Source organism: Heterodontus francisci, chromosome 7, assembly GCF_036365525.1.
Source record: "Heterodontus francisci isolate sHetFra1 chromosome 7, sHetFra1.hap1, whole genome shotgun sequence".
Classification (NCBI taxonomy): domain Eukaryota; kingdom Metazoa; phylum Chordata; class Chondrichthyes; order Heterodontiformes; family Heterodontidae; genus Heterodontus; species Heterodontus francisci.
Genome location: NC_090377.1, coordinates 15,151,776 through 15,172,363, shown reverse-complemented (window position 1 = coordinate 15,172,363; position 20,588 = coordinate 15,151,776). Strand labels below are relative to the sequence as shown.

The 20,588-nt window shown below is 46.1% G+C and overlaps 2 protein-coding genes across 3 annotated transcripts in view; both read left to right on the top strand.

Annotated features, from left to right (window-relative positions):
- Window positions 1-1,564, top strand: part of eaf2 (ELL associated factor 2) — a 34,459-nt gene extending 32,895 nt beyond the window's left edge. Inside the window, exon 6 of the mRNA XM_068034829.1 lies at window positions 101-1,564. Coding sequence (XP_067890930.1) covers window positions 101-147 — 47 coding nt within the window. The 3' untranslated portion in view covers window positions 148-1,564. The remainder of the gene's footprint in view (window positions 1-100) is intronic.
- Window positions 1,565-17,266: 15,702 nt separating this feature from the next.
- cyp27a3 (cytochrome P450 family 27 subfamily A member 3) overlaps window positions 17,267-20,588 on the top strand; it is a 69,360-nt gene continuing 66,038 nt past the window's right edge. For both annotated transcript variants that reach the window (XM_068034827.1, XM_068034826.1), the window contains exon 1: window positions 17,267-17,620. In XM_068034827.1, coding sequence (XP_067890928.1) covers window positions 17,348-17,620 — 273 coding nt within the window. In that variant the 5' untranslated portion in view covers window positions 17,267-17,347. The remainder of the gene's footprint in view (window positions 17,621-20,588) is intronic.

Genomic DNA, 20,588 nt, shown 5'->3' with positions numbered 1-20,588 from the left:
GGAGGGTTTAATGTGATTCGATCCTGGAATATCTGCTCATTCGGTCAGCGGGTTTGGTCCAAACTAGGCTGGGTAAAAGTTTTTCTTTTTTAATTTTCAGGAAGTGATCTACAGCTAAGTGACTCTGGAAGTGACAGCGATGAGTGAAGAAGCTTTTTATTGTGCAACTGCAGAGGCAGAGCGTGACTGTATCACAAAACTTTTTTTTTATGGAAAAAAAGAAGTGAGAAGAAGAGGAAGAAAACGGCCCTTGTGTAGTGGTGCTGTTTTTGAGTGTGTGTGTGTGTGTATGTGTCTACATTCAGATAAATATAATTTAATAAAACTTTTGTAGCAAGGAAACAGCTACTGCAAGAACTTGAAAGTAATTGGTATAAATGATGGTGAGCAAGTGAGTCTTGTAAGCCGAAATGCATTTAGCAGGTCCTGTCAGAATTGTTTCCTGTTCTCTGCCTTAATGATGTCTTAAATACTTGATGTCTTAACTAAATCAACTAAATGTGCTCTTAATGCGGAGTATTAGTATCAAGGAAGGAAGGAACACGTGATAAATACAATTACATCTTGCTGTAATTGGGCCATGGGATTTTCAAACATTATACACGCACACATACAAACACAGATGTTCCCTTTAATGGAAAGCACTTTTTACAAAAAAAATCCAACAAGATATTTTTGGCTGTTTTCACTGTGATCAGTTTATTTAAAAAAAAGGCCATGGCAATTTGATTACATATGCACTTTTGGTCCCTCCTTGATCCCAATGGTGTCGCCAGTAAAGTTTTTTTTTTCTCTTTCTGCAGTGTGTCTTTGCACCAGACATGATAGATTTATATTAAATGTATTTTGTAAAATATTTAATAAAGAGAGCAGCATTACTTTTGGTCCAGTATTTCAAGCACTTGGGGCTCCTTTTCCTTGACTATCAGAAGTGCATCTTGGAAAACGGGCTCATGTTGCTCAGGACCTTTAATTCAGCGTTGTGGGGAAGGGAGAGAGAGCCTGTGCCTGAATTTCTTATCTCTGCTCTTAGTAGGAAGAGTCCCTGCCGGTGGTGTGAAATCAACCCTCGTGCCCCAACATTCAGTGAAATGCCGAGATGCTGCCTCAGCTCATAGTGGGTACACGTGCCTTCCCTGCTGTAGCTAAGGAACGATGTTGATGTACGCTCACGCCCATCTCTCAATTACGAAGAGAAGTGAAAATCATTCCATCCTTTTCCTCACCAATTTTCCCTGGCACTACCACTCCAATGCCTCACCCCTATTTTATAGACTCCTGGCGTTGCACTTGTAAGAGCGCAGTATCCCAAATCTCAAAATATTTCATGCAATCTGTTTACTTTGGCCTGCACAGCCAGTCACTGCACTTGTAATACTCAATCTACTTTAGTTGCAAGATCTTCTGTTGTCCATTCCCTGTTGCAAACCGTGCAACTGCTGTGTGAGAGGGACGGGAGGGTTCCGCGGCTGTGTCCTTTTGAGGCAGGAGACCTGTTTCAGCCGATACTTGAAGTTCAAAAATGTAATTGTGCGACTTCAGAAATAAAATTCTGACGCCTGTCCTTATCAGTATACAAGCTTTTTTTTTTGCCTGTTCCCTTTCAGGGACTTTACTTCAAATGGGGAAAAGCTGAGTTCATGGACTTTTATTGAATCATACAGCACAGAAAGAGGCCATTCAGCCCAGTGTGCCTGTGCTGACTTGTTGAAGGAGCTATCCAGTTAGTCCAACTCGCCCTTGCTCTTGTCCTCCCATAGCCTAGCAAATTTTATCCCTTTTCAATTCCCTTTCGGAATATGCCACTGAATCTGCTTCCACCATCCTTTTGAGGAAGTGCATTCCAGATCATATCAACTTGTTATGTAAAAGGCACTTCTATTTCTGAACCTTCTTTGGCTCTCAGTGAAATGATTTAATCACTTAAATGATTTCCCTCTGAACATCCTTCTGGAAAAGGACTAGGCCAGATGGCCTTCCCTCATAGAATCATAGAAATTTTAAGGCACAGGAAAGAGGCCACTTGGCCCATCATGTTTGTTAATTCTACCTTCCAGCATTTGGTCCATAGCCCTGCAGATTACTTGAGATACATATCCAGACTCCTTTTGTGTGTAGGGTTTCTGCCTCAACCACCCTTTCAGGCAGTGAGTTCCAGACCACTACCACCCTCTGGGTGAAAATGTTTTTCCTCATCTCCACTCTAATTTTCTACCAATCAGTTTAAATCTATGCCCCCTAATCGCTGATCTCTCTGCTAAGGTGAATAGGCCCTTCACCTCCACTCTATCCAGGCCCCTCAAAATTTTGTACATTTCAATCAGATCTCCCCTCCCCAGCCGATCCAATCTTTCCTCATATCTGCATTTTTCCAGTCCCGGCAACATCCTCAAATCTCCTCTGTACCCTCTCTAGTGCAGTTACATCCTTTCTGAAATGAGGTGACCAGAACTGCACACAGTACTCAAGTTGTGGCCTAACCAATGAGTACTACAGTTCCAGCATAACCTCCCTGCTCTTATATTCTATACCTCAGCTAATAAAGGAAAGGATTCCATATGCTGCCTTAACCACTTTATCGACCTTTTCTGCTACCTGCAGGGATCAATGAACAGCCACTCCAAGGTGTCACACTTCCTCTGCTCTTCTCAGTATTTTCCCACTAATCGTGTATTCCTTTACCTAGTTTGAACTTCCCAAATGCATCACCTCACACATGGGTTGAATTCCATTTGCCACTTTTCTGCTCATCTGACCAGACCATCAATATCATCCTGCAGCCTACAGCTATCCTCCTCACTATCTACCACACGGCCAATCTTTGTGTCGTCTGCAAACTTCTTGATCATTCTCACTACGTTTATGTCCAAGTCGTTAATATATAACACAAAAAGCAGGGGACCTAATACTGAGCCCTGCAGACCGCCACTGGAAACAGCCCTCCAGTCGCAAAAACACCCATAAACAATTCCTCTTTGCTTCCTGCCACTGAGCCAATTTTGTATCCACCTTGCTGCATTTCCCAGGATCCCATGGGATTTTATTTTTAACCAGTCTGCCATGTGGAACCTGTCAAAAGCCTTGCTAAGATCCATGTAGACCACATAAACTGCACTACTGTCACTTATCTTCCTTGTTACTTCAAAAAAATTTGATAAAGTTGGTCAAACAAGATCTTCCTTTAACAAATCAATGCTGACTATCCTTGATTAACCTGTGCCTTTCTAAGTGACAGTTTATCCTGTCTCTCAGAATAGATTCCAATCATTTGCCCACTACTGAGGTTAGACTAACTAGCCTGTAATTATTCAGTTTATCCATCACTTCCTTTTTAAACAGGTACAACGTTAGCAGTTCTCCAATCTTCCGGGACCACACCTGTATCCAGTGAGGACTGGAAAATGATGGTCAGACCTTCTGCTATTTCCTCTCTTGCTTCTTTTAACAGCCCAGGCTACATTTCATCTCGCCCTGGTGATTTATCAACTTTCAAGGATGTTAATCTTATTAATACTTCCTCTCTCCCTATGTTTATCATAACCAATACTTCACACTCCTCCTATCTGCATCGTCCCTCTCTTTTCTGAAGACAGATGCAAAGTATTCATTAAGAACTGTACCAACATCTGCCCTTCCACGTAGGTTACCTTTTTGGTCTTTTATGGGCCCTACTCTCTCCTTAGTTGAAACATCTTTGGATTCACCTTGATTTTTCTTGCCAATATTCTTTCATGCCCTCTCTTTGCTTTCCCAATTTCCTTTATGATTTCACCCCTCCACTTTCTATACTCCTCTTGGTGCTCTCTTACTGCCACTCCTTCCTGCCCATCTTCATTTCCTAAAACTAAGTCTAAAACTGTGACCTCTCTTGTTGGACTTGCTACATACTGGCCAAAAAGTTCTGAATGCACCTCAAGAATTCTGCTCCCTCAATTCCTTTCACACTAAAACAATCCCAGTTAATATTGTGGTAGTTAAAATCCCCCAGTATTACTGCCCTATTGTTTTTGCACTTCTCAGAGATTTGCCTACACATCTGCTCTTCTATCTCTCTCTGACTGTTTGAGGGTCTATAGTAGACTCCCAGCAGTGTGATTGCCCCTTTTTTTGTTCCTTAACTCAATCCATATGGCCTCATTTGATGAACCTTCCAACATATCATCCCTCCTCACAACTGTAATAGTTTCTTTGACCAAAATTCCCACTCCCACTTCTTTCTTATCCCCCTCCTATCACGTCTGAAAACCCTGTAACCAGGAACATTGAGCTGCCATTTCTGTCCCTCCTTAAGCCATGTTTCTGTAATAGCTATGATATCATACTGCCACGTGTCTATCTGTGCCTTCAGCTCAGTGGTCACACTGTAGGTAATGGCTGCAGAGGCAGAAAAGGGATGGGTGACCACCAGGAGAAGTAGTAGGCGCAGGCAGGTAGTACAGGGGTCCCCCGTGGCCATTCCTCTTTGGATACTGTTGGGGGGATGGCCTCCCAGGGGAAAGCAGCAACAGCCAAGTTTGTGGCACCACAGATGGCTCTGCTGCAGAAGAGGGGATGAAAAACAGTGGGAGAGCCAATCTGATAGGGGATTCACTTGTAAGGGGAACAGACAGGCGTTTCTGTGGCTGCAAAAGAGACTCCAGGATGATTATGTTGCCTCCCTGGTGCTAGGGTCAAGGAAGTCTCAGAGCAGCTGCAGGACATTCTGAAGAGAGAGGGTGAACAGTCAGAGGTAGAAAGAGGGATGAAGCCCTGCAACAAGAATTTATGGAGCTAGGTAGCAGATTAAAAAGCAGGACCTCAAAGATTGTGATCTCTGGATTACTCCCGGTGCCACGTGCTAGTAAGAAAAGGAATAGGAGGATAGAGCAGATGAATGCGTGACTGAGGAGGTGGTGCAGGAGGGCGGGCTTTAGAACCAGAACGGGACCAACGTCCTTGCTAGGAGGTTTGCTAGTGGTGTGGGTGTGGTGGGGGTGTGTGGTGTGGGGGGGGGGGGGGGGAATGGGATACAGAGTGGAGTTACAGTAGGGGGTGATGCACAGTCAAATATAGAAGAGAAACTAAGTCAGTCTGGAAGGCAGAGCAAATATAGACCTGTTAAGGTATGTGAAAAATGCAAGGCTAGATTGCATCTATTTTAATGCAAGGAGTCTTGCTAGTAAGGCAGATGAATTGAGGGCATTGATTAGCACATGGCATTATGATATTGCTATCACAGAGACATGGTTGCGGGAGGGGCAGGACTGGCAGCTCAATATTCCAGGGTATAGAATCTATAGGCGTGACAACGGAGGGGGTAAAAGAGGAGGTGGCATTGCACTGTTGATCAAGGAGTCAATTACTGCAGTAAGGAGGGATGATATCTTAGAAAGTTCCTCAAATGAGGCCATATGGGTAGAACTTAAAAACAAAAAGGGGGCAATCACTTGGCTGGGAATGTACTACAGGCCTCCAAACAGTCAGGGAGAGATAGAGGAGCAGATATGTAGGCAAATCTCAGAGAGGTGTAAAAATAATAGTGTAATAATAGGGATAGTCTTAGTGCAAAAGGCTTAAAGGGGGTGGAATTTTTAAAATGCGTACAGGAGAGCTTTTTGAGCCAGTAGGTAGAAAGGCCTACAAGAGAAGGGGCAGTACTGGACCTAACCTTAGGGAATGAAGCCAGACAAGTGGTAGAAGTGTCATTGGGGGAACATTTCGGGGATAGTGACCATAACTCTATAGGATTATAGGTAGTCATGGAAAAGGACAAAGACGGGCCGGAAATAAAGGTAATGAATTGGGGGAAGGCCGATTTCAATATGATAAAACAGGATCTTGCCAAAGTGGACTGGGAGCAGCTACTTGTAGGAAAGTCTACATCAGACCAGTAGGAGTCATTCAAAGAGGAAATAGTGAGAGTTCAGAGCCAACATGTACCTGTTAAGGTGAAGGGTAGGACCAACAAGTCCAGGGAACCCTGGATGTCAAGGGATATAGAGGAATGGATCAGGAGGGGAAAAAAGGAGGCTTATGGCAGATTCAGAGTGCTGAAAACAGTGGAGGCACTATAGGAGTATAGAAAGTGTAGGGGGGTACTTAAAAAGTAATTAGGAGAGCGAAGAGGGGACATGAAAAAACACTGGCGGGCAAGATAAAGGAAAATCCTAAGGTGTTTTATAAGTATATAAGGGCAAGAGAATAACCAGGAAAAGAGTAGGGCCCATTCGGGACCAAAGTGGCAATCTGTATGTGGAGACGGAGGACATAGGTGAGGTTTTAAATGATTACTTTTGATCTGTGTTCACAATGGAGAAGGACGATGTAGGTGTGGAGATCAGGGAGGGGGATTGTGATATACTTGAACATATTAGCAGTTGAAAGGGAGGAAGGATTAGCTGTTTTAGCGGGCTTAAAAGTGGATAAATCCCCAGGCCCAGATGAGATATATCCCAGGTTATTATGTGAGGCAAGGGAGGAGATAGCAGGGGCTCTGACACAAATTTTCAAATCCTCTCTGGCCACAGGAGAGGTGCCAGAGGATTGGAGGACAGCAAATGTGGTACCATTATTCAAGAAGGATAGCAGGGATAAACCAGGTAATTACAGGCTGGTGAGTCTAACATCAGTGGTTGGAAAACTATTGGAGAAAATTCTGAGGGACAGGATTAATCTCCACTTGGAGAGGCAGGGATTAAACAGGGATAGTCAGCATAGCTTTGTCAGGGGGAGATCATGTCTAACTAACTTGATTGAATTTTTTGAGGGGACGAGTTGTGTAGATGAGAGTAAAGCAGTTGATGTAGTCTACAAGGACTTCAGTAAGGCTTTTGATAAGGTCCCGCACAGGAGATTGGTTAAGAAGGTAAGAGCCCATGGGATCCAGGGCAATTTGGCAAATTGGGTCCAAAATTAGCTTAGTGGCAGGAGGCAGAGGGTGATGGTCAAGGGTTGTTTTTGCGATTGGAAGCCTGTGACCAGTGGTGTACCACAGGGATCGGTGTTGGGACCCTTGCTGTTTGTAGTGTACATTAATGAATTAGATGTGAATATAGGAGGCCATCTGCTCCCATCCCTAACGTTTTCTCCCCCAATCTGCCCTCTTAAACTGTTTAAATTCCCCTGGCTCTTTAAATCAGTTCATTTTAGCCCTATCTAAAGGCTAACAGTTAGTTTAGTGTATGTTACCTGGGCCCACTGCCCTCCCCCAGCCACACCTGCTCTTTGTTTTCTCAATGAAATTGATCCGGATGAAACTGACGAGCACAGCTGCCGATACTTCAATCTCCGATCCTGCTGTCTTCACAGTCCAGAGTGTCTGCAGCCACGGCATGCGGTAAGTCCATTGAGGTGAAGAAGGAGCTGCGGGACCCGAGAGAAGTCCTGAGAAAAGGTGCCCCGAACACCCAAAAAATCCACGAACGGCCCCCCCCCCCCGGCCGCAACTTCAAAGCACCCGCGGGAGATGGCTCGGAGAGCATCTGCAGCGCACTGTCGGCAATGCTGCATTCCTTTATTTAAACCACTGCAAAAAAAAACCCTGAGCAAATGTAATCACCTCTAAGTCTGCCAAATGATGCTTCACCTCCCGAAGGACGTGGATGAGCTTTCCGGACGTCGATGGTGGGCACTGAGGAAATGGCTTATTACCTGCACCAGCTTCCCCCCCCCCCCCTCCCCCCCCCTTTACCCCCCTTCCACCCCCCCCCCACCCCCGTCCCCTTCCCTGCTCCACCCTCTCAGCTCACCCCCTCACAACCCCGTCCCAGCCCGCCCCCCCCTCGCACCATCTTCACCCCGCACCCCCTTCCCCTGCATCCCCCCCCCCCCCCCACCTCCTCCCTCTACCCTTCCCCCTTGCATCCCCTCCTCCCACCGGCACCATCCTACACCTGTGTAGGGGCCCCAACAACCCCAATGCCTTGTGGGCGTCTCGGGAGAGACCAAGGCTAAGGGAGTAAACCCTAACAGAAAATCCGGAGCGGAACCCCGTAGGCGGTCATGTGTCACCTTTGGCATGTTTCCGGCAGTTCCTGCAGCCATACTGGTGCCAAACGTCGTGTCCTGCACTCCTTTGGACCCCACCAGAAAGGCCGAGAGGGGGGTTTTGACGACTGGGCAACTCTCAACCTCCATAAATTTGCCCAGGCATGCGCCATGGAGAGGTCACTCCATAGTTGCCTCACAGCGACTAAAACAACACGGAAGGCAGCAGTTACGGGTTATAAGTCCAGATAAATTGGCGTAGAAACTGGGCGCCACGGGTTGCCTTTGTCGGTGGGAGAGGTCATTGCACCTCACTGGACAGCTACCGCCCGCCTCAAACCGGGCAGCCCCCGGTCAATAAGGTTCTGTCCCGCCACAGTCTGCCTGCTTCAATGGGTGCTTGGAGCTCAGGGTCATTGCCCGAAAGGTGGACTGATACACCGCACCAAACAACATGAAAAAAGGAAAGAAGGTACCAGCCCTTCGCTTTGCAAGCTGGAACGTCAGAACTATGTGTCCTGGCCTGTCGGAAGACCTTACACAAATCAACGATTCTCGGAAGACCGCCATCATTAACAACGAGCTCAGTAGATTCAATGTAGACATTGCAGCACTTCAGGAGACTCGCCTTCCCGTGAGTGGCTCTCTAGCAGAGCAAGACTACACCTTCTTCTGGCAGGGCAGGGATCCTGAAGAACCAAGACAGCATGGAGTGGGCTTCGCCATCAGAAACTCCTTGCTCAGCATGATAGAGCCTCCCTCAAATGGCTCAGAACGCATACTGTCCATCCGACTGCTCACCACCTCTGGTCCAGTACACCTACTCAGCATCTATGCTCCAACACTCTGCTCCCCACCTGAAGCTAAAGACCAGTTCTATGAACAACTCCATAACATCATTAGCAGCATCCCCAACACCGAACACCTATTCCTGCTGGGGGACTTTAATGCCAGGGTTGGGGCCGACCATGACTCATGGCCCTCCTGCCTTGGGCGCTATGGCGTTAGAAGGATGAATGAGAACGGGCAGAGACTGCTTGAGTTGTGTACCTATCATAACCTCTGCATCACCAACTCGTTCTTTCACACTAAACCCTGTCACCAGGTTTCATGGAGGCACCCAAGATCACGTCGTTGGCACCAGCTAGACCTCATTGTCACAAGGCGAGCCGCCTTAAACAGTGTTCAAATCACACGCAGCTTCCACAGTGCGGACTGCGACACCGACCACTCCCTGGTGTGCAGCAAGGTTAGACTCAGACCAAAGAAGTTGCATCATTCCAAGCAGAAGGTCCACCCGCGCATCAACACGAGCAGAATTTCTCACCCACAGCTGTTACAAAAATTTCTAAATTCACTTGTAACAGCCCTTCAAAACACTCCCACAGGGGATGCTGAGACCAAGTGGGCCCACATCAGAGACGCCATCTATGAGTCAGCTTTGACCACCTACGGCAAAAGTGCGAAGAGAAATGCAGACTGGTTTCAATCTCATAATGAAGAGCTGGAACCTGTCATAGCCGCTAAGCGCATTGCACTGTTGAACTACAAGAAAGCCCCCAGCGATTTAACATCCGCAGCACTTAAAGCAGCCAGAAGTACTGCACAAAGAACAGCTAGGCGTTGCGCAAACGACTACTGGCAACACCTATGCAGTCATATTCAGCTGGCCTCAGACACCGGAAACATCAGAGGAATGTATGATGGCATGAAGAGAGCTCTTGGGCCAACCGTCAAGAAGATCGCCCCCCTCAAATCTAAATCGGGGGACATAATCACTGACCAACGCAAACAGATGGACCGCTGGGTTGAGCACTACCTAGAACTGTACTCCAGGGAGAATGCTGTCACTGAGACTGCCCTCAATGCAGCCCAGCCTCTACCAGTCATGGATGAGCTGGACATACAGCCAACCAAATCGGAACTCAGTGATGCCATTGATTCCCTAGCCAGCGGAAAAGCTCCTGGGAAGGACAGCATTACCCCTGAAATAATCAAGAGTGCCAAGCCTGCTATACTCTCAGCACTACATGAACTGCTATGCCTGTGCTGGGACGAGGGAGCAGTCCCCCAGGACATGCGCGATGCTAACATCATCACCCTCTATAAAAACAAAGGTGACCGCGGTGACTGCAACAACTACCGTGGAATCTCCCTGCTCAGCATAGTGGGGAAAGTCTTTGCTCGAGTCGCTCTGAACAGGCTCCAGAAGCTGGCCGAGCGCGTCTACCCTGAGGCACAGTGTGGCTTTCGTGCAGAGAGATCGACCATTGACATGCTGTTCTCCCTTCGTCAGATACAGGAGAAATGCCGTGAACAACAGATGCCCCTCTACATTGCTTTCATTGATCTCACCAAAGCCTTTGACCTCGTCAGCAGACGTGGTCTCTTCAGACTACTAGAAAAGATCGGATGTCCACCAAAGCTACTAAGTATCATCACCTCATTCCATGACAATATGAAAGGCACAATTCAACATGGTGGCTCCTCATCAGAGCCCTTTCCTATCCTGAGTGGTGTGAAACAGGGCTGTGTTCTCAAACCCACACTTTTTGGGATTTTCTTCTCCCTGCTGCTTTCACATGCGTTCAAATCCTCTGAAGAAGGAATTTTCCTCCACACAAGATCAGGGGGCAGGTTGTTCAACCTTGCCCGTCTACGAGCGAAGTCCAAAGTACGGAAAGTCCTCATCAGAGAACTCCTCTTTGCTGACGATGCTGCTTTAACATCTCACACAGAAGAGTATCTGCAGAGACTCATCGACAGGTTTGCGGCTGCCTGCAATGAATTTGGCCTAACCATCAGCCTCAAGAAAACAAACATCATGGGGCAGGACGTCAGAAATGCTCCATCCATCAATATTGGCGACCACGCTCTGGAAGTGGTTCAAGAGTTCACCTACCTAGGCTCAACTATCACCAGTAACCTGTCTCTAGATGCAGAAATCAACAAGCGCATGGGTAAGGCTTCCACTGCTATGTCCAGACTGGCCAAGAGAGTGTGGGAAAATGGCGCACTGACACGGAACACAAAAGTCCAAGTGTATCAGGCCTGTGTCCTTAGTACCTTGCTCTACGGCAGCGAGGCCTGGACAACATATGCCAGCCAAGAGCGACGTCTCAATTCATTCCATCTTCGCTGCCTTCGGAGAATACTTGGCATCAGGTGGCAGGACTATATCTCCAACACAGAAGTCCTTGAAGCGGCCAACACCCCCAGCTTATACACACTACTGAGTCAGCAGCGCTTGAGATGGCTTGGCCATGTGAGCCGCATGGAAGATGGCAGGATCCCCAAAGACACATTGTACAGCGAGCTCGCCACTGGTATCAGACCCACCGGCCGTCCATGTCTCCGCTATAAAGACGTCTGCAAACGCGACATGAAATCGTGTGACATTGATCACAAGTCGTGGGAGTCAGTTGCCAGCATTCGTCAGAGCTGGCGGGCAGCCATAAAGACAGGGCTAAATTGTGGCGAGTCGAAGAGACTTAGTAGTTGGCAGGAAAAAAGACAGAGGCGCAAGGGGAGAGCCAACTGTGCAACAGCCCCGACAAACAAATTTCTCTGCAGCACCTGTGGAAGAGCCTGTCACTCCAGAATTGGCCTTTATAGCCACTCCAGGCGCTGCTTCACAAACCACTGACCACCTCCAGGCGCGTATCCATTGTCTCTCGCGATAAGGAGGCCCAAAAGATAGGAGGTATGATCAGTAAGTTCGCAGATGACACGAAAATTGGTGGTGTTGTAAATAGTGAGGAGGAAAACCTTAGATTACAGGACGATATAGATTGGCTGGTAAAATGGGCGGAGCAGTGGCAAATGGAATTTAATCCTGAGAAGTGTGAGGTGATGCATTTTGGGAGGACTAACAAGGCAAGGGAATATACAATGGATGCTAGGACCCTAGGAAGTACAGAGGGTCAGCGGGACCTTGATGTACTTGTCCATACTGAAGGCAGCAGCACAGGTAGATAAGGTGGTTAGGAAGGCATATGGGATACTTGCCTTTATTAGCCGAGGCATAGAATATAAGAGCAGGGAGGTTATGATGGAGCTGTATAAAACACTAGTTAGGCCACAGCTGGAGTACTGTTACCAGTTCTGGGCACCACACTACAGGAAGGTTGTGATTGCACAGGAGAGGGTGTAGAGGAGATTCACCAGGATGTTGCCTGGGCTGGAGCATTTCAGCTATGAAGAGAGACTGAAAAAGGCTTGGGTTGTTTTCCTTAGAGCAGAGAAGACTGAGGGGAGATATGATTGACGTTTCCAAAATTATGAGGGGCATTGATAGGTTAGATAGGAAGAAAGCTTTTCCCCTTAGCGGAGGTGCCAATAACCAGGGGGCATAGATTTAAGGTAAGAAACAGGAGGTTTAGAGGGGATTTGAGGGAAAAAAATTTTACCCAGAGGGTGGTTGGAATCTGGAACACACTGCCTGAAGAGGTGGTAGAAACAGGAACCCTCACAACATTTAAGAAGTATTTAGATGAGAATTTGAAATGCCATAGCATACAAGTTCTGGAAAACGGGATTAGAATAGTTAGGTGCTTGATGGCTGGCACAGACACGATGGGCCGAAGGACCTGTTTCTGTGCTGTGTAACTCTATGACATACACAAGAGTGATGTCTTTAGGTGTCCATGCCTATGATCAGTGATGTCATTGGGTGTCCTGAGTCATATTCAATGACATCAAATGTTCTGGGTCATTCTTGGTGATGTCACCCGTTGTCCCAATTCATGCTTGGTGATATCAGGTGTTCTGGGTCATGCTCAGTGATATCATCAGGTGTCTTGGGTCATGCATGGTGATGTCATCAGATGTCCCAGTAATGCTGCATGATGTCATCTGGTGGCTTGCGTCATGCTCGATGACATCTTTGGGTGCCCAGGGTCATGTTTGGTGATGTCATTGGGTATCCGAGGTCATACTCGATGACGTCATCGGATATCCCAGAGCAAGCTCAGTAACATCATCAGGTGTTCTGGGTCATGCCTGGTGATTTTATCAGGTATCCCAGATTGTGCTTGGTGACAAGATCGGTTGTCCCAGGTCATGTTTGGTGACATCCAGGTGTAGCTTGTGGGGGAGTAGAGGGAGAATACAATCCTACTTTAATAGAGGAGGAGGTGGGGGGTGGGGGGGTGAATGTGAGTCAGCTCCCTATCTGGACTATGTTCTCCCTCTCTTCCCCACCTCTTCTCTTTGGCTCTCCCACTCCGAACTTTTGACCTGGACTCCACTGCATGATGGGCTCTCAGGCCAGAGCTTGTGTCAGACTGGGTGCTACATGCAATATACTTTGAAAAGAGCTGAGTTGTGAGTGTGCAGGTCATCATAACCGAGGGGTACAGAAAGTTCTTTCTGCAGCTGCAGACATGATTCCAGGATTGTATGTTGCCTCCCTGATGTCAGGGTTCCAGATGTCACTGAGCAGCTGCAGAACATTCTGAGGAGGGACAGTGAACAGCCAGAGGCCATGATCCATATCGAGATAGATAGAAAGAGGAACGATGTCCTGCAGGCAGATTTTGGGGAGCTAGCCAAGAAATTAATAAGCAGGACCTCAAAGGTAGAAATGTCCAGATCAGTCCTGGTGCCACGCACTATTGAGTATAGAACTAGGAGGATAGAGCAGATGAGTGTGGGGCTGGAGAGATGGTGCAGGAGGGAGAGCTTCAGATTCCTGGGACATTGGGACTGGTTCTGGGGAGATGGGACCCATGTAGGCTGAACAGGTTGCACCTCAATAGCTTTGAGACCAACGTCCTCGTGGGGCAGATTTCTAGTGCCATTGGGGAGGGTTTAAACTAATTTGGCAGGGGAGGGGAACCAGGATGTAGCATTAGAAAGGAGAAACAAGGTGCAGAAAGGATTGGATGAGTCAGATAGCACCGAAATAGTAAGGTATTAAGTGGGGTCAGACTAAGAACGAATACAAAAAGGTCTAAATTAGGTTTACCGTGCATATGTGTAAATGCACAAAGCGTGGTAAATAAGGTTAGTAAGCTGCAGGCACCAATAGCCAGACGGAATATGATGTTGTGGCAATTATGGAGACGTTGCTGAGAAAGGCAGGACTGGGTACTAAATATTCCTGGATGCATGGTGTTTAGGAAAGATAGGGAAGGAAAGATAGGGAACGAAAGAAAGGAGGAGGGGTTGCAGTATTGATTAAGGAGAATATTACAGTACTGGGAGAGGATGTCCTGGATGGGTCGAGGACAAATCTATTTGGTTAGAGTTAAGAAACAAGAGAGATGCATTACTGGGTGTATTCTGCAGGCCATCAACTAGTGGAAATGAGACAGCTGAGCAAAATTTTAGGGAAATTGCAGAGAGGTGTCAGAACTATAGAGTAGTTATAATGTGGGACTTCAATTATCCTAATATAGATTGGAATAGTAATAATGTAAAGGGAAGAGAGGGACAAGAGTGTCTGAAGTGTGTTCAGGAGAATTTCCTTGATCAGTATGTTTTTAGCCCAATGGGGAAGGAGGCATTGGTGGATCTGGTTCTGGGGTATGAGGTGGGTCAAGTGGATCAAATGTCAGTACAGGAACATTTAGGGAATAGTGATCATAGTATCATAAGGTTTAGATTGGCTATGGAAAAGGACACGGAGCAATCCAGAGAAAAAATACTTAATTGGAGGAGGGCCAATTTCAGTAGGCTGAGAACAGATTTGTCCTGGGTAACTTGGAATTAAAGATTGGCAGGCAAAACTAATGGAACAATGGGCTGCCTTTAAAGAGGATATAGTTTGGTTATAGTCGATGTACATTGCCAAGAGGATGAAAGGTAGGGCAAAAAAAGCCAGAACTCCTGGTTGACAAAAGAAGTAGTAAGATGAAGCCGAAAAAGAGGCCATATGGCAGATGTAAGGTTGATAATACAAGTGACAAACAGGTGGAATATAGAAAGTTCAGAGGGAAAGTGTAAAAAGGAAATAAGAGTGGCAAAGAGAGAGTGAGAGAAGAGACAGGCAGCTAACATAAAGGGAATCTCAAGGGCAATTAGGGATGGACAATAAATGCAGCCCTAGCCAGCAACACCTACATCCCAGAATGAATTTTTTAAAAAGTCCAAAAGTCTTCTAAAGGCTTATAAATAGTAAAGCATTAGTAAGGGGATGGCTGATTAGGGATCAAAAAGCAGACCTCCGCATAGAGGCAGAGGGCATGGCTGAGTACTTTGCAGCATTCTTTACCAAGGAAGAAGATGCTGCCAAAGATCATCATGTAGGAGGAGGTAGTTGACACACTGGTCTTGTTAAAAAGTGATGGAGATAAAGTATTAGAAAGACTGGATGGGATGCATCCAAGGATATTAAGGAAGGTAAGATTGGAAATTGCAGAGGTTCTGGCCATAACCTTCCAATCCTCCTTAGATATAAAGTGGTACCAGAGGAGTAGAGAATTGCAAATGGTACATCCTTGTTCAAAAAAGCATGTAAGGATGAACCCAGCAACTACAGGCTGGGTCAGTTTAACCTTGGTGGTGGGAAAGCTTTTAGAAATGATAATCTGGGATAAAATTAAATGTCACTTGGACAAGTGTGGATTAATTAAGGAAAGTCAGCATGGATTTGTTAAAGGCAAATTGTGTTGATCAAACTGGAGGTTTGTGATGAGGTAATGGAAAGGATTGATGATGGTAATGTGGTTGATATGGTGTATAGGTGTCATGCAGGGCCTGACCTGCCAAGACTGAGGCACATATTATTTCTCCACATGATCATTAAAACTTAAAACTGTGGCTGGGAAGAAAAAAGAGGGCCTATCACAAGGAATAGCCAAGCCCCTGACTGGAAAGATATTTGCATGCTAGCAGACAGTGTTGGAACAAAGGACCCAGTCCCTGCTTCTCCAATACACAGAAGACCTGGTCAGGGCAGTTTAGTCACATGAATAACTAGCTGTTTGAATTTGAACTTGCTGAGAGAAAGAAACTCAGAAAGCTATTCGCTCTTAGACTGGAAAAGACCCCTCTCCTGTCTGCTCACATCTCGTTCTCACCAGCTTCGGAAACCATTGAAGACAAATGATCCCCAAGAGAGAAAAGTCTCCTACTGTGAATAAAGTTTAAGAAGAATACTGGGTCCCAACGAAAAGCAAGACTACCTATAATCAAGGACCCTACAGCGAACTCGAAGCACAGTAAAAGCTCCTCTCCAGAGATTGCCTCAAACCTCTCCATTTTATTTTTCTTTTCAGTCTCGATTTGGCATATGCGTATCGCGTATGCATGCTAGAGTGGAATGTGGCATGTATCCATAGGTCTTAACCAAATTAGAGTTTAAGTTTAAGGTTTAATAAATTTCATATTTCTTCTTTAACCCTAAGAAAACCTGTTGTGCTCATTTCTTTGCCTTATAATCGGAAAGCAGTGAACAAGGGCGGCGCAGTGGTTAGCACCGCAGCCTCACAGCTCCAGTTGACCCGGGTTCGGTTCTGGGTACTGCCTGTGAGGAGTTTGCAAGTTCTCCCTGTGACCGCGTGGGTTTCCGCCGGGTGCTCCGGTTTCCTCCCACAGCCAAAGACTTGCAGGTTGATAGGTAAATTGGCCATTGTAAATTGCCCCTAGTGTAGGTAAGTGGTAGGAGAATGGTGGGATGTGGTAGAGAATATGGGGTTAATGTAGGATTAGTATAAATGGGTGTTTGTTGGTCGGCACAGACTCGGTGGGCCGAAGGGCCTGTTTCAGTGCTGTATCTACAAATAAATAAAAATGATTGAATGACATGGAATCATCCACATAAGAAGTAAAAACTGCGGATGCTGGAAATCTGAAATGAAAATAGAAAATGCTGCAAACTCTCAGCAGTCAGGCAGCGTGCAGAAGGATAAAACAGGAGTTAACTTTTTGCCGGTGTCATGAAAGGTCATGCCACTGAAACAGTTCCGAAGAAGGGTCACTGACTCGAAACGTTAACTCTGCTTCTCTTTCCACAAATGCTGCCAGACCTGCTGAGTGGTTCCAGCATTTCTTGTTTTTGCTGCCACTGAAACTTGAACTGGGTTTATCTCTCCTTGGCATTGAAACTCATTGAACCAGCCTCGCTCCAATGCGCGGAATTAATCATTTCATCTCAATGTTTACAGTCTTTCTTACTTTAAACCTACTTGATAATAAATCGAGTTACATAAAAGAGCAGCGATTAAAATAAAATTCTTAAATCATATCAAAAATTAGCAGTGCGTAAAACAAAAATGTTGCATGGATGTCCTTTGTTTGTTGGCCCGAAACTTGCGAAATTTTGGCTCAGTTTCAATTCTTTTACTGTTTCCGGGATTAACAGGCAAAGTCTTCAGGATGTTTGACTGGAGCCTTCATTGGACTCGTGAAGCTTGAGTTGGCACAGGTGGAAACCAGCATGTCCCTGTCCATGTCCATGTCCCTCTCGCTGCGCTATTACCCCGTTGGGAACCGGCTGCTCCCCGGAATTCAGGCGCTTGCCCCGCTGTCTCGGCGAAAGTCGAGCGTAAGACCACCGGCGGCGGCGGCGGCGGCGGCGGCTCTCAACCCGCAGACTGAGCGAACCCCTGGGACATTGAAAACCATTCAGGAGCTGCCCGTGCACGGTCTGTTTTCCACTTTCTACTGGTACTTCGTGAAAGGATACCATGAGAAAGTTCATGAGCTTCAGGTAAAGAGCTGTTAATGTGAATCCTGTTGGTAATTAGTCACGCAAATAAAGGGTAACATTTTAAAGGGGGTGTAGAGCAGAGAGACCTGGTGTGGGGGCGGGCAGAGGAGAGGTGGGATGAGGAGAATTGTTTGTTTACACGGTGCGTTGTTGTGATCTGGAATGTGCTGTCTGAAAGGACGGTGGAGGCAGATTCAATACGAACTTACAAAAGGGTATTGGACACATACTTGAAGGTGAAAAATTTGCGGGGCTGCAGGGAAAGAGCAGGGGGGAGTGAGACTAATGTAACAGCTCTTTGAAAGAACTGGCACAGGCGTGGAGAGCTGACTGGTCTCCTAAGCTGTAGGATGCTATGATTTCAAAACCTCGAGCAATCACCCTGTAACCTCATTTGTTCTAATGAAAACAACCACACCATTTCTAGTATTTTTTCCATATTTATAAATAGAAAGAAACATTTGCATTTATATACTGCCCATGACAAACACAGGACACACAAAGTGCTTTACCACCAATGAAGTCACCGTTACAAGGTAGGAAACACAGCAGCCAATTTGCGAACAACTAGCTCCACACAAACAGCAATGTGATAATGACCAGATAATCTGCTTTCAGTGATGTTGATTGAGGGATAAATATTAGCCAGGACACTGGAGATAACTAAAATAAAAGCAAAATACTGTGGATGCTGGAAATCTGAAATAAAAAACAGGAAGTGTTGGAAATACTCAGCAGGTCTGGCAGCATCTGTGGAAAGAAAAGCAGAGTTAACATTTCAGGTCTGTGACCATTCATCAGAACTGCCAATGGAACAGTTCCCGGTTTCCCTAGGACTGGTGCCAGTGCCCCATGAATGGAAGCCCCTTCTTCTCATGCTACTCTTTGAGCCATGCATTTAATTCTCTAGTCCACTTGTCCCTATGCCAATTTTCACATGGACTGCAACGGTTCAAGAAGGCAGCTCACCACCACATTCTCAAGGGCAATTAGGGATGGGCAATAAATGCTGGCCTGGCCAGTGACACCCACATCCCATGAATGAATTAAAAAAAAAAAATCAGAATTGTTACAGCACAGGAGGCCATTCGGCCCATCCTGTCCACACTGGCTCTCTGAAAGCAATTCACTCAGTCCCATTCCCCTGCCTTCTCCCCATAACACTGCACATTCTGCCTTTGCATATAACTGTCTAATTCCCTTTTGAATGCTTCATTTGAACCTGCCTCCACCACGTTCTCAGGCAGTGCATTCCAGACCTTAACCACGTGCTGTGAGAAAAAGTTTTTCCTCATGTCACTATTGCTTCTTTTACCAAATACTTTAAATCTGTGCCCTCTCGTTCTTGATCCTTTCATGAGTGGGAACAGTTTCTCTCTATCTACTCTATCCAGACCTCGCATGATTTTGAATACCTCTATCAAATCACCTCTCAGTCTTCTCTCCAAGGAAAATAGCCCTAACTTCTCTGATCTATCTTCATAACTGAAGTTCCTCATCCCTGGAACCATTCTCGCGAATCTTGTCTGTACTCTCTCCAATGCCCTCACGTCTTTCCTCAAGTGCGGAGCCCAGAATTGGACGCAATACTCCAGCTGTGGCTGAACTAGTGTCTCATAAGTTCAACATAACTTCCTTGCTCTTGTACTCTATGCCTCTATTAATAAAGCCCAGGATACTGTATGCTTTATTAACTGCTCTCAACCTGTCCTGCCACCTTTGATGACTTATGCACATATACATCCAAGTCCCTCTGCTCCTGCACCCACCTTAGAATTGTGCCCTTTATTTTAGATTGTCTCTCCATGTTCTTCCTACCAAAAGGAATCACCGCACATTTCTCTGCATTGAAATTCATCTGCCACCTGTCTGCCCATTCCACCAATTTGACTATGTCCTTCTGAAGTTCTACACTATCCTCCTTACAGTTCACAATTCGTCCAAGTCATATCATCTGCAAACTTTGAAATTGTGCCCTGTACATCAAGGTCTTGGTCATCAATATACATCAGGAAAAGGAAGGGTCCCAACACTGATCCCTGGGGATCCACTACAAACCTTCCTCCATCCTGAAAAACATTCATTAACCACTACTCTTTGTTTCCTGTCATTTAGCCAATTTCGTATCCATGTTGCTACCGTCCCTTTTGTTCCATCAGCTTCAGGTTTACTCAAGTCTGTTGTGTGGCACTGTATCAAATGCCTTTTGAAAGTCCATGTGCACCACATCAACAGCATCAACCCTCTGTTACCTCCTCAAAAACTTCAGCAAGTTAGTTCCACATGATTTTCCCTTAGGAAATCCTTGCTGGTTTTTCTTAATTAACTCACCTTTGTCTATGTGACTATTGATTTTGTCCAGAATTATTTTTTCTAGAAGTTTTCCCACCACCGAAGTTAAACTGACTGGCCTGTAGGTGCTGGGCTTATCTTTACACCCTTTTTTGAACAATGGTTCAGGTAACAATCTAGTGATGTTCTGCATTTTAATTTGAACCCTAACTCAAACTTTCAGCAGAACGTCATTCCTAGTTCTATCTATGTTATTGGTTCCTATGTGGACCGCAACAACTAGATCCTCCCCCCCTACTCAAAGTTCAACTCCAGTGCGAGGAGATGTCACTAACCCTGATACCAGGCAGGCAACACAGCCTTTGGAACTCACGGCTGCAGAGGATAATATCTAGCCCCCTGACTATACTGTCCCCAATTGTTCCTTCTTCTGGCAACCTTCCATCTTATGAGATGATGGTTTGCACATTGATGTTCAACTGTGTTAAACATCACCGGGTGTGGCTCAAGAGCCCCACTCTGGCAGGGCAGTCTCTGCTGTGCTTGCTGCAGTTGAAGACAGTGGGCTGAAAATGTGCAGGATTACCTGACTTCTGTTTTCTCTGGGCCCCCTTCTCAACCAGCTGAACTTTTCGTTTCTCCATGTGTCTTCCAATACCCCTCCGAACAGTCAGCC